Source organism: Schistocerca serialis, chromosome 12 (genome assembly GCF_023864345.2).
Source record: "Schistocerca serialis cubense isolate TAMUIC-IGC-003099 chromosome 12, iqSchSeri2.2, whole genome shotgun sequence".
NCBI lineage: Eukaryota > Metazoa > Arthropoda > Insecta > Orthoptera > Acrididae > Schistocerca > Schistocerca serialis.
This window is the reverse complement of record NC_064649.1, coordinates 39769092-39784001: the sequence shown is the minus strand read 5'-3', so window position 1 is coordinate 39784001 and position 14910 is coordinate 39769092. Positions and strand designations below refer to the sequence as shown.

General features: G+C 38.6%; 1 protein-coding gene across 4 annotated transcripts in view; it reads left to right on the top strand.

Annotated features, from left to right (window-relative positions):
• Nucleotides 1-3555: 3555 nt before the first annotated feature.
• LOC126428452 (V-type proton ATPase 116 kDa subunit a 1) overlaps nucleotides 3556-14910 on the top strand; it is a 123216-nt gene continuing 111861 nt past the window's right edge. For all 4 annotated transcript variants that reach the window (XM_050090388.1, XM_050090390.1, XM_050090389.1 and 1 more), the window contains exons 1-2: nucleotides 3556-3822; nucleotides 7416-7592. In XM_050090388.1, the coding sequence (XP_049946345.1) occupies nucleotides 3706-3822; nucleotides 7416-7592 (294 nt within the window). In that variant the 5' untranslated portion in view covers nucleotides 3556-3705. The remainder of the gene's footprint in view (nucleotides 3823-7415; nucleotides 7593-14910) is intronic.

Genomic DNA, 14910 nt, shown 5'->3' with positions numbered 1-14910 from the left:
CAGTTCGAACATTGTGTGCTGCCATAATAATGGCCACTACAAAGCCTGATCAGTACAATTTCTCACTGAATAACAATTGTTATTTTTCATGTCTACACAAGCAATTCAGGCTGCATGGTTGCAGCATGTTAATTGTTAGAGAAAGATTAAAATCTGCTTTAAAGGAGTATGATGGCTTTTTATCAGTGTACTGGTTCATTTTCCTTGAAGACTTCATAGCTATTTGTGTGTTTCCTTTTGTTTGTTTGCCAGATTTTTTAATATCATTCTTATGGAATATTTCTATCAATATTACACATTTCCAGTAGCAAATAGGGCCCTAATGTGTCTTCAAAATCAGCTAGCATCAAATGCTGTGGCAGCCACATACTATTTTAACAAATTCCCTCTATGTTCTTCGATGTAAAGCTACAACCATTCATTGTTCTAGCATGAGGGTGCATTTTATGTAGTTTTATTCAACCTCAGCTCTTTGACTCACTTTTGCAGACATCCTTGCCATCTACTCAGCCAATGTATTCAATAGCTTCTCACAATATTTGTAACTTGTTATCGACCCATCAAATTGTATATTCCTTTATCTGCCCTTTGGTCCTAGTATTTCTTACTGACAAGGAGACCTAGGAGAAATTTGGAAGGGAATTAAAGTGCACAGAGAAAACACTAAAAACTTTGAGGTTTGGCAATTACATTGTAGTCAAGTAGAGACAGGATGAGGAACCTCAGATGAATGGAATAGATAGCATCTTGCAGAGAGCTTAAAAGGTGTGAATATGAACAAAAGTAAAACAACAGTAATCGAATGTAGCCAAAATAAATCAGGGAATTGCTGTTCATAGGCAATAACAATACCTCTCTCCTACTCTCTAAGGTTGTTTTGATATACCAGCAGTTCCAACAATTTCCTATACTTTTTTACTTTATTTGTACTGTATAAAAAGTTAAATAGTCTTTTAGCAAACATACTCATATATTTTCCACAACTTAAGAATACTTACAGAATTTTTTAGTCCTTACTTACTCAATACAATCAGTATATTTTTTCTGACCTTTACTCTTATAAATTTTAAGTTTCAGTCTTTATTGTAGTCTGAACAGTACTTGACTCAGCACGACATGAGCATTTATTAATATAAGTATGACTATATGTGTTGTCAACCAAAATTTGTGGCTAGACTGAGGACTTTTTTTGGTTGGGTGGGTGCTCTCTTGCATGGAGTGTCATCTACAGAAGCTCTAACTTTAAGTGTGACCCACAGAGTCACCTTGATATAAGTTCAAAATGTAGAATTCTGCAACTTACAAAACACTGAAAGTGTACTACCTAATAACTGAGTCACAACTGGAATCAGTCGATTCAAACAAATATCTGTCTGTATCAGTTTGTGGGGATACAAAATGGAACATTCACTAAGGCTCAGTCATAGGTAAAGCAGCTGGTAGATGTCAGTACATTGGTGGGACTGAGAAAATGTCAGTCTACAAAGGAGATTAATTACAATACTCTTGTGTGACCTGTATTAGTATGTTGCTCAAGTGTGAAGGACCCATACCAAACGGAACTAACAGGGGACAAAAAATTGGCCAGTTGAGAGTAGGGCTCACGCACTGAGGGTTCTGTGCAAACTTAATTATGTACATAGACAGTTCATTCATTCCGCCAATCGAGAATCTCGAACATTTTTTGCCAGTTATCGACATTGATACCGGTAAGAGATGTGTCCTAAGGCCTACAACAATTTCGAGAATATTTTAATATCAATAATATAAATGTGACATAAAGTCACGCGGAAGGCAGGCGATCATAATAATAACAATCAGTAGTTCTTCATTTAGGTGGACTGAGTTGCAATAGTAAAAGTCCAACATCAGGTAAGGAATGACTTCATTGTTCATATTTGACGTTTTGGAATTTATTCATCAGCAGATATCAAGGAGCAATTACTGCACGTAGATACGGCGTTTCATGTGGTAAGTGAAGTGCCATATCTATATGGCACGAAAATAAACCAAAACAATAAAATAAAAATTAAGAATGTACAAAAGCATAAAATCCACTACTGCAACATGTGCTGTCGTGCGAAAATAGGTTAATTTTTTAAGTTAGCAGACGACGACACAGTCCCATCACTTCAACGTCAAGATTCTTCTCGAAAAACCTTAACGATGACGTGGCGTTCCGCGCTGCTGAAGGCCGTTTGTGAATGCCACCATTTCAAATGTATCGTGGAATGTTTTGACTTGACGCGACAGCAAGTGTGAACTGGTCATAACCATTTAACTGAAAGAGCAATAGTTCCTGTTTCTATTATATCAGTGCGTTCAGGTGAATCTGAAAACAGCCCATTGTTTAATTTGTCGTGCTGATGCAATGGACATTCCAACTATATGGGACCGAGCGATGTGTTGTAGTGGTTAAGAAAATTGACCCCCATCTGTCAGGAGTGGGATTCAAGTGTTTTTCCAATTACCATACTTGTATCTGAAGTGCCATATTTAAGTGCGTTGAAAATGAAGCAAAACAATAATATAAAGATTAAGACATACTTAAGTTTGTCATACTATTTGAAAGGGATGTCTTACCCCATTCTTTTTTTTCTAATCCTATCTGTGTTTCTCACTATAACGATGTTATCGTCAGGAGGACTTTGAAAACTAACCTTCCTGTTTCGTACGAAGCAAAGGAAAAATAACTTGGCTTCATTTTTGAAGGGATGTGTGTGTAGACAATTAAATATACAAAATCGCCATTGAGAAAATGCAGTGTAATTCTGCTCCAAAGGAAGCAAATACATGCGTTAGATTAAATCTCATTTTTGTTTACAAAAACGAAGATGATCTTGGCTTCCTATTCTGTATTAATGTATCCATCTGTATAAACAGAACACAGAAGGTAGGGTACACCAGAATGAAATCTCTGTACCGTCACATTTGAGATAGTTAGATTACACGAATCAGGTGAAGTAAACCGTAGTTTGATGGGAACTACTTGTTTACCAAAATCCATTAATAACTTTTTTATAAACTGCTTGTTATTCCTCTCACATTGTTTGCCATAAGTTTTGTGGAATAGGTTTTAACTTACCCACGTTACACTACAGTGTAAAACGACATGTCTATTACTGCCGCTGGGTGTTGAACTACTGACGCAGTGCGTATTTGATTGTTTTCTTTTCTTATAAGGCTGTCATTAGGCATGAAGTTACTGCACTACTTTTTCTGCCAAACTTCTGACAACACGTACTTTTTCTGCTCTTTCCTTTACTGTGTTACGCGGAAGATGCTCTGATATACACTAGAAATTGATATACGGTGCCATAAAATAGGAATATGTTTTCATAGAAAATATCCCTACAAGACTACAGTAACTACAGGAGCTATTATACTTACTAGATTGCTCGAATCCGTTAATCTGTTATCACTAGCACACATTTTCTTCAAAGAGAATGTGTAAGAATAGCTCTTTACGTAAATTTAATATCTAATCTGATACACGTTCTCTTATCTGTTTAGGTGTGAACTTCCGTATCTCGCATCAATACCAATCTTTGCAGCAGAGAGACGTCAGTCTGAACATTGCTTCGATCCTGTCGTGACGTCAAGATATAGTCACCTGACTTGTTGTGGAAACTGATGGAGGCGTAGCCGCGTTGAGAGAGATTTGAAGTGCATTTTGTTTCAGGAACCTAAAGGTAAAGCAACAACATGGGGTCGTTATTTAGAAGCGAAGAAATGACTCTGTGTCAATTGTTTCTTCAAAGTGAAGCAGCCTATGCATGTGTTTCTGAATTGGGAGAACTAGGATTGGTCCAGTTTCGTGATGTAAGTATGAGACAAACCTACAGTTAATGTCATGTCTGTACGTTTTAATGTAGGGATTAATTTGATTAATTCGCGAAATCGATTTGGATTACAGAATTTTAGAAGTAATGTTATTGGCAGTGCCTTTTGAAGAATGTAGCATGAAGTATTTAATGTCTGAAGGATGCCGTAATCGATGTAGTACTTTGCTTGTATTACTAAATGAAGAAACAGGAGGGGCCGTCGTTTACTAAGCCAGCCCCCCCCCCCGCCCCCCTCCCTCTTACTCGTTCCATTACAAAGTCTGTTTCGTAGATGATATATTATTCGATTTACATCTTCTCGAATGACATTTCATCTGCTTCGTTTTTCTTTGAGGCTTGGCAATTGTGATCGCCACTGTCGTGTGTAATTTTAGTTGTTTCCTTCCAAAAAATCCATATTTTTTATCAGTTGTTGGTGGAATGTTGAGAGTTGGTAAAAAGTCAGAATTTGACATTTAAATTCATTGTGAGTAATTAATTAGAAATTAAGTTCTACAGTGAGCTGCGAGTGCAGATTGTTGTACAAAAGTTCAGAGGTAACAGATCGATGGATTTGAAGGTTCTGCCCTTCGGTGTCGTTACTGTACTCATGACGTCTGCCAATTGTTGCTAAACGAGAACATCATCATTCGAAACCTATTTAGTGTAATGGGAACACAATAGGCCTACTTAATTTTCAGGAATTTTATACAACTACATGCTTCACTGTAGTGTGTTTTATAGAAAGTTACCATGAAGTCTTGGCTACATACGTCTGATTTTATTCACGATGTTCTGTTAGGTCTTTCTTCGTGCACAGACATTTCCTGGGGAATTGTGGCAGTAAAACCATTGTCTTCTACATCTCTTATTTTACTAGATAATTTTGACTAACTGCTGTAAACTTTGATCAATAAGATATCTAGGCCACATTTAATAAATTTTCAAATTCTATAGGAAAGAGATGTCAAATAAAAGGAAGGGCAGTGTTTAAATGAGTAGCCATGAACATTAGGTATTTGGATAAATAGGAAATGCAACGTACATTTGTTAGTGGATTGGTTGATATTGTTTTCGTCAGGTAGGAAAGAGTTTGTTGGACAAATGTATGAAATTTTGGCAGTATGGGAAGGGGGCACAATCACACTAGTAAAATTTTCAACTGAAGTCTTGCCATAGGGGGAGGAAGAGAAGAGGGTGGAGAAAATGTTCTTTTTAAACTAAATTGGGAAACAGGCTGGAATATAAATGTGCTCTTGTGCAAATCATTCTCATCAGAATGTATTGCCATATCTAGATTGATTCTCTAATCACTTTTGCATTAGTGTAGTAAGGCACTTCATATTACTGTGTGTAAAGAGAAATAAAATGTGAGCTGGGAAGTTCATGTGCAGCAGTAAATAATATTTGGCAACATATGTTAGCAGTGTTATTTCTTTTTGTCACTCCGTGAAATTTGGATCTAGTAACTCACCTTTAAATGTTAATGCTAGATTAACTAGTTCCTGCAACATTAATTTGAGAAACATTATTGCTCATATTGCAACAAACTAAAGAACGGGATAGTGGGTACACATTTGGAAGGTGGATTCAAGTGCACATCCAGAAGTCATAATGAAGGTTTTTGTGGTTTCTTAAGCTGAATGCTATGATGACTCCTTCTATGATTTAGCAAATTCGTGCCCCACTCATGTCCAGTTTGAGCTCCATTTATAATGACCTCAAGCAAGAGAGAGAATTGTAGTTATAGCTTAGAGAAACACACATTAAAAAGTAGGCAAAGGGTATTCTTCTTTCATGTAACTGCTTGTTTCTTTATGGGGAACAGGAATATGAATACTTTTATTTGGCATTTTCCCTTCCTTCCTTCCTTAAGAAAGCTGTGAGAAATAGTAAATAAAGGAAAATCAGTGCATGAAACATAGGGAAATTTCTGATTCCATGCACCTGCTCTGACCATCAAGATGGCAGAAACCCACAACTCCAGCATATATAATGTGACCACCATAATATCACTACATACAAATGCGAACAAAAATAAATATGGCATGGACTGTTTCATTCTAGCAATAAAATAAAACTAATGGGACATCTTTGGGAAGCAGGGGTTTAGGGCAGGGACAAGCTAAACATATGACAACACCAGTAACGGCACCATCCCTAAACAAATAGCCATAAAATCAGCACAAATATGCTCAGTACAACACAAAAAATTAAAACCATAGGAATCATACATTTCACTTACCTGTATAGCTGAAACAGTGCCCTCAATAACAAAAACCTTCACAACTGGAAAATGCGGTACCGCATATTTCACGTGACCTTACGTAATGTAAGCAAAGCCCTCAATACTGGGAATCCCCCCACAATTCAAATACCTGGTATCATAAATTTCTTTTGACCTGCGTAGTTCAAAGCCCTCGAATATCTAAAATCCAGATGCAGCTTGAAAACTGAAAACCCAGGAGCACTTCACCATATGAAATATGCTTAAACAACTATAAACACAAAACAAAAGCCTCCAAACAATTCCAATTTCCCAAACTATCCTCCCCAATCCATCCAGTACCACAAATAAACACAATACCCACATAAAAATAGAATGTAAAAATTAACAACATTCAAACCTTATGAGATAACAAGAAAAATACCAAACCAGTCCTCAGGAAACAACTAAATAACTCCTCTACCCACCCCGAAAACTTCCAACACTAATAATACCTAATGCAGACACGAACTGATGACACCAAGACAAGAAATAAAACTAACACACTAATGAAGCCACACACTCTTGCAAATACAGTACAGCAGAAGAATCACACAAAGTTCAGTGACTCACTCCCACACACAGCACAACCATCTTCAAATGTGAACATCCAACTCAAGAGCACGCCACCACATGCAATAACGAGAAATCTACTAACATGATTTGACTTGAAAACACTGCGCCACCCCGATGTCATTTATTTACACCATGAATTGAAGCAGACAGATGGAATCTGAAACTTTCCTTGCCCCACAATACTTCTTGACTCTATTTACAAGCACATTTATTGCAAGTCACAGGTTTCAAATCTCCATTAATGTCTAAGCTCTGCAACTTTTGCCTTAAATATAATAGCATGTTTTCTAGATGAAAATGTCGAAGTTGATGTATTTTTCGTGTTTGCATTCCCTAATGGCTCATGACATTCTGTGCTAACTCTTCAGTGAGGAAGAAAATGTTCATGGAACATAAGTATGTAATGGTGTTGTCCTGCCCACTCTAAAAATTCTTGTAGACAGCCTCACAGTTCCCTTAATTGGCTGTAGGAAAGCTATTCACCATCACAAATCAAAATTGGTACTAAAATATTATAAAAAATAGAAAGTTGTAATGGTCATCATATTGCCATATTTTTCAATGAAAAATGTATTGTAATTGAATACCAAGTCTCTTGTTCTGTTGTCACGAAAGACTGTAATTAGGATACGTATATCATGTAAATTATTGACTATCTTCTGTACACAGTTAAAGCTACAAGGAACTGTCAGTAGTTTAGTGTTTATTAATTTATTCCGTGTAATGATCAGTGTTTCTTTTTATTGCAGTTGAATCCTGATGTTAATGCATTTCAAAGGAAATTTGTCAATGAAGTCCGAAGATGTGACGAGATGGAGCGAAAGCTGCGTTACTTGGAGAAAGAGATTCGGAAGGATGGCATTCCGATGTTGGACACGGGGGAGAGTCCAGAGGCTCCTCAGCCTAGGGAGATGATAGACTTGGAGGTTAGTAGAACTTTGCTGGAATCTGTAGAACTTGACTTAAAGCAATATTAGTTTGCAAAAAATTAAATAAATTTGAAACTGGCTTTGAGCTTTGTGTTAATCATCAGATGTCTGTCTTGCTAAACAAGTATATAAAGCACAGATTTGTATCCAAGATAGGTATGAACAACAGATGGAAACATAATAAAACTGTGTTATATGACTATCAGCATAGGACCACTGTTACTAGAATCCATATAACCTGGGTGGTGAGAGAGGCATCATTCACACACACAAAATAAAAAATAAAAGAAATTGTAGAGGTCTTAAAAACAGTTTTTAATATATTGTGTAAAAATTTGGTTAGCATATATGTTCAGATTCTTCTTTTCCCTTAGTGTTTGTCCCACAGTGTAATGAGGTCCAACCTTTGGTTGTCTCCAGCTGGCTTAATCTTTTGCTTGTTCAGGGTGAAGACCTGCTATCTTGAGGTATATGCAGAGTTTACCAAGGCAACATTGCTTCAAACTTTTGTATATACATCTTCTATTTTAGGTGGAGAGTGGGACAATGGCTGGTCAGCATAACTCCTTCAGCTGTGTGTCTGTCTCTTATTCAAATGTGAACAGTTTCAGTGACACTGCTCAATCATAAGGACCCTCTATTGGCAAGAATTGGATGTATAACCAACTGTTCACTGCCTGTACTGCCATAATGGCATAAGTATCCGAACCTGAGTTTCATGATTATTCCCTGTTATGGCAATGACCAAAGTTGGTTATAGGTCCAGTTTTTGCCAGTAGAGGGGTGTGATGACGGTGCAGCAAGTCACAGAAACAGTTTGCATTTGAATAAAGAGATTTAAACAAATGGATGAAGGTGTTACCATTAATTACTATAATATTGATTTGGTGCACAAATAAGTAGTTAGTGTACTTTTGATGGAAACCTGAGTTGTGCAGTTGTTTCGTAGTCTGCTCAAAGTACTTGTCTGTACCATCATAGATGGTTTTCCTTCATCTCAGTGATAAAGGCCTCTCTGTATCACCTGTGAATTTAATACAGTATCAGGCCAGATGCCACCTAAACCTTATGCTTTCCATTACAGCAGATCATTGCTTTTTTTTGTGTGTGGTTGCTGAGTGGCCTATTTTTGACTTAAATTGGTATGGGATCATTGTACTGTGGAATACATTCATCTACGAAAAAAATAACTGAGAACACTACTGTACTTGAACAAATTGTAGCAGTGTTGGTTTGTTGCAGGGAGTATCTAGTTTCAGATCACTACCAATTAGGTTGAAATTAATGTTACTACTTGAGAATATCAGGGTATTTACTTTTTTTATAGATTGTGTGAAACTAGAAGTTGGCATTCTTTTGTAATTAATTACTGCCCACCATGACTGTGCGTATAAAGAGGAATATTCGATACTAGTCATTGGCTTTAATCAGATGTAAGAGATGTGCTCATAAGTTTTTTTCCTATTTGGTTAGGATTTTTTGGTGCCATTTTTGTTGTAGGCCTGAGTAATCAATGGGGAGTACAAAACTATGTAGATTTACCTTACTATTGAAGTAACTATCGACACAACAGTGGGAGTTGTGAAACTATGGAATGAAACTGCATCCTGTAATTGCCAACAATGCCCTTTATTTTGAACTACCTCTGATAATTGTAATCAAAATAAAATTTTACTTTCCAATACTTTTGTCATTAAATCTTTCAAAACCTGCATTGTTATTAAAGATACATGCCTCTTAAACATTTGTAACTCACCTCTATGAGATTTCCTTTTCTGTATGACAGCACTGCTAAGTCTGTGTTCTGCAATATAAAAGCTACTTCCTGGATATAATTTTACACATTTCTTATTAAATCATTGCACCTTGGTTTTTGTACCCTCACATGACGCGAGCTCTTGCATAGTTGTAAATTCTACTCCGCTCATCAGTAATGAAGTAACTGTTGCTTTTTGATCAGTCAACATGTTACAACCAAGTCAGCTAACAGTATGGAACTGTTTCTTTCCCTAATTTGTGGTTTTGTGAGATCGGGGATGTTCATCTTTCACTCATGTTTTGCTACATGAACATTGTTTGGCTGTGATTAGTTCCCTATTTGTTCCAAAACTTTTTATTCCTGTTGTTGCTGTAGATGTCGGTACATTGGTGGGACTGAGAAAATGTCAGTCTACAAAGGAGATTAATTACAATACTCTTGTGTGACCTGTATTAGTATGTTGCTCAAGTGTTTGTCATCTGTGCCGCACAGTCCCACTGGGTGGGGCATACAAGTAGGTGCTTCTCATCCACAGGTGTGACCAACCTGTGCTTTCTCCTAACATTCCGGAATCCATCCCAAGTTTATCTCTGAGGAAGGAATTAATAACTTCAAAAGTTAGCGTTTTGATATGTATCTACAGTACGTAAAATTTTGACTGCTGATTGGCATTTTCAGATTTGCCAAATTGATAGAGTATAAGGAATCTTGAATGAATACTATAATCTGTAGCTGTTGTGAAACTTTGACTTAGTGGACCATGTACTGGATTAAGATTAAACATGGAATTTTGGCTTCTGTGGGGTCTATTCTTATGGAATAAACATCCTATTGCGACTTGCTGCCTCAGTCTAGTAGTTCAATGCTTCTACTACTATGCTACAAATTGATGGTGAAAATAAGGTGGAGGAATAACACTGCAAATTCTAGATTTAAATAGAATCTATATCCTTCCGTGTGTGTGTGTGTGTGTGTGTGTGTGTGTGTGTGTGTGTGTGTGTGTCAATTTATTGCCCTGAAAGGGAAATTTGTCCAACATGGAGCAACGTTTTCAGTGTTGTTGATGGCCTTATCAGTAACGCAACTGTGTGATGATTTGTTACATTTCATCCATCCATTACTTTCCGTCAAGAATTTTTTAGAATTAAGTCAGGTGATGATTTTGTTCAGCAGGACTATATACTGGAGTTTGAAGGGCTCGCTGTTTACTCTCAGCATGTGGAATATAGGCAAGTGTATTATTGTAAGTAGTAAAAAAAATCATGATGAATCATTTGTGCCTCAAAACTCAGTGTCCTTGTAATAAACTGACACATTACAAGGATCGCTCTCATAAGTTCATGGAGATAATGCTGTTGCCAGTGGTGGCAGGGATTCATTTCATTTTCATCTGGAATATTTTGTGAAATAGTGTACCAGGACACTGAATGTGGAGAATAGATTTGGAAGGCCAGCTTTTAGAGTATTGGGGTCAGGATCAGTCTGGTGCGAAGGCCACCATTACGCAAGCTGCGAGCATTGGGAGTTAGTGGCTATTAGGACCTGCGTTTGCTTGTTCTTTGTATTTGGAGGACTGACGTGATGGGGCCTTAGTGAAACTGAGATATTTTTGTCACAGTTATTACAATGCTGTCATTTATCATAAATGCAATAAAAAATAGATCTCACTCGAAGCCCTTTAAAAGTTTTAAAAAGAACGTTCTCAGGCTGCAAAGGAATTGAAACTTGTGAATTTAATACCCTTTTCCAAGAAGGCTTGAAAAAGGACAAAAACTACAGGGGTATATGTTTTGCTGTGGTTAAAAGGATACTGCATTGGCTGGTGAATAAAGAAATGTCCAAATGGGCCAAAACTTACTGGAAAAAGTTTAACAGCATTGTAATAAAAATTAATATGTGCCATAAAACATAATATTAAGGAACTGATGGCAGTGGAGCAGGAATTACATTTATTGACTTAGGAAACGAAATGTTACAGTTTCACTGGATAATGTCTACATTAAAATTAAATATATTTCCACTTTGAAATTGTTATGCAGTATCTAAGATCAAAATCAGTTTACAGTGAAAATTATCCGCAAATATTAAAATTTTTGAAGGTATGAACAAGACTGTTCATAAATCGATTTGAAAATATACACAAGTGATTCTTATTTTGGGAGAATTGCTATTCAGATATGGGGTTGGTTATAAGGTCTAATTCAAGACAGTAGATGCTTCATGTAATTTAATGTGTCTGATGCAGAAGATATATGTAAGTAGATAGCTCTAAAAGTGAAACTGTTCGTGGAAAAATTAATAATCTACCAGAGTGAACCCCAATGCATTCCTTGAAAAGAGAGAGTATTGTCAAGTATTGCATGCATTATGCTTGTAAATAAAGGTGAGGTGTTAGTGAAGGAGAAATAACATGCTGAAAAATGAAACTGGACAAAATGTTTAGCCGGCCGCTGTGTATGAGTGGTTCTTGGTGCTTCAGTCCAGAACCGAGCTGCTGCTGCTGCTGCTGCGGTTGCAGGTTCGAATCTTGCCTCTGACATGGATGTGTGTGATGTCCTTAGGTTAGTTAGATTTAAGTAGTTCTAAGTCTAGGGGACTGATGACCTCAGATGTTACGTCCCATAGTGCTTAGAGCCATTTTTGAACAAAATGTTTCTAGACTCGCTTTCGTAGTTACAGCATGTGTACAAATAAATAAAATGCCTGGTAAGGAATTGTGTGTAGTGTAGCACTGTGTGGTTCATGAATGTGGGAGATGACATAGGCTGAAACTGACAGATGGATCTCTGTTGGCACATTTAATGTCAAGAATACAGACTCACAAATGAGGAGATATAGTAAAGAAGGAAGAATGGAGGAAAATTCATAGTTTGCTTGTACAAAGGCAGTTGCTGGGTAAGCCTCCTTTCGAGAACACCAGAAGAAATCATACACTTTACAAAACAAACAAAAAAAATGATCTTATGGTGATAATATTGAAGAGTCACAGTTGGAATCGTCCTACTTGTACGAATACCTGGGTGTAACACTTCGTAAGTATATGAACTGGAATGATTACACAGACTCAGTCATAGGTGAAGCAGGTGTTATACTTAGATTTATTGAATGAATGCTGAGGAAATGCAATGAGTCAACAAAGGGGATTGCATACAAATCACTCATGCGGCACATACTAGAATGATGCTCAAGCGTGAGGGATCCATACCAAGTAGGACTGACAGGAGAGACTTAATGTACATAGAGGTGAGCACATATGATCAAAGGTTTGTTTGTGCTGTGGGAGAATGTCTCAGGGAAGCTGAATGAACTGAACTGACAGATTCTTGAAGATAGACATAAAATATCCTAAGAAAGACTACTTACAAAGTTTCAAGGGGCTTTTAATTATGCTAGAAATACACACCACTACCCTGTGTATTACACGGGGATCGTGAGGACAAGATTAGAATAACTACAGCATGCACAGGGGGCTTGTCAACAATCATTTTTTCTGCACACCATATGTGAATGGAATGGGAAGAAACTCCAACTGGGGCAGTGGGATGTACCCTCCACCATGTGCTTCAGTGATTTGCATAGTTACAGAAGACAAAAAAAATGTAGAAGGGCTTGGGTATGAGCAGAAGAATCAGGAGAGGTTGGTGGCAGTCCAGGTATCTGTGTAAACTCACTTATCTGTAAAACAATACCAGCTGTCATACGATACATACTGATGTAAAACAAAATGCTTCCTTTCCCCAGGGGGCTCGCCACTCTTTGGCGGGTTCGTGCTTGGCTACCACGGGGCCCCAGCCTTTGCAGTATCTTTTCCCTTCTGTGCGGTGTATCTGTTCTTTTGCTATTCTTTTTCCCCTCCCTTGGGAACATATCTGGGGTGTACTGGGAATGTTCCGCATCGTTTGTCGCTGACAAGGATACTCTCACCACTGTTTTTAGTTCCCTTTTCCTTTCTTTGTTTCCCTTCTCCTCTCATTCCTCTGCTTCGGTGTTTGAGAATCCTCTTTTTCTTCCTGCTTTCTGTGCCCTCCTGAAGGGCACCCCACATGTCTGACATGTACCAGGTGACAGGATAACATGTATTTCCCAACCCTGGGTCAACAGGTAGGGTTTGCACGTACTCCCTAGTACAGGCCAGGCCCAGGGAGGGATGATTGCCTGAGCTGCAACCTCCCCAAATTGCCGATTCGTTCCCCTGTCAAGTGTTAGAGAGGTGTGACCTGAGGTGTGAACAGTCACTAAAGGCCCTTCCAGCTGCACCACGGTTCCTCATGGTCTCACGTACTGAAGATGGTCAGTCATTTACCATGGTAAATCTGTTTATTATTCAGAAATGTGTTGATGCAGTTGCGGTCCTGTGAAATCCTGCTGTTGTTTACGGAATGGCACTTCGATTTTGGAGACAACTACTGATTCTCAAGCACAACTGCTTGCTGCCTTGCTTATCCATGGCTACCCTGTTCGTGTTGAGGCCCATAGAACTCTTATTTCTTTCCGTAGTGTGATTTACACTAGGCTGACGATGGTCTGACTGAGGTTAAAATTCAATCTTGCCCCTCTGATCAGGGTGTCTTTGCTGTCCATTGGGTGAAGAAAAAGGTAGATTCCTCCTTAGTGCCCACTGGCACTTTTTTCTCATGCTTGATAGAGTGGTGCTTCCATCCAAGATCAAAACAGGTCATCAAATAATCACAGTCCGACCGTACATTCCGAACCCAATGCACTGCTACCAGTGTCATTGTTTCAACCACACTAGATCGTCTTATTGATATCCAGCCAAATGTGTAACCTGTGGTAGTGATGTGCATGAGGGTGATTGTCCGCCTCCTTCTCCCCACCTTAATGACAATCCACTCACTATAATGGACTTTGAGGGTGACAAATTACCTGAGAAGGTCAAGGTGATGGTCTACTGCTATGACGTAAAGCCATATATCACTCCCCCAATGCTGTGCCTTAAGTGCTGGAAGTTCAGCCATATGTCTTCCTGCTGTACTTCCAGCATCACCTGTCGGGGTTTTGGATGTCCTTCACTTCCCAATATTCCCTGTGCCTCGCCTCTCATCTGTCAGCTGCGGGGAGCACCATTCACCTTGTCCACCAGACTGCAAGATTCTCCAGAAAGAAAGAAAAACAGTGGAATAAAAGACCCTGGACCGACATACCTACACTGAGGCAAAGAGAAAATATGAAAGGCTACATCCTGTGCATATGACGTCAACCTATGCCGCAGCTACGACAACGGTTCTACCGTCTTCCGTTCTGCCATGTACAGTTGGCTCTGAACTGTCAGACTCCACCTGTCCCCTTGGTGGTGGTGGTGGTGGTGGTGGTGGTGGTGTGGGGGGCACTTCCCTCCCTGTTGCTCTTGCACAACCTTATTCAGGAGTAACACCCCACACCCAACCATCGAGGATGTCAGTCCCCACTTCTCAGTCTGAGATGTGTAAGTCTTCTTCGGCCCCTCTTGTCACGAAGGGATCCCTTGGGCCACTCACTTCCCAGGTTCCTACCAGTGGCAAAGCTACACCCGCCAGTGGCTGAAGCAACCACATGTAG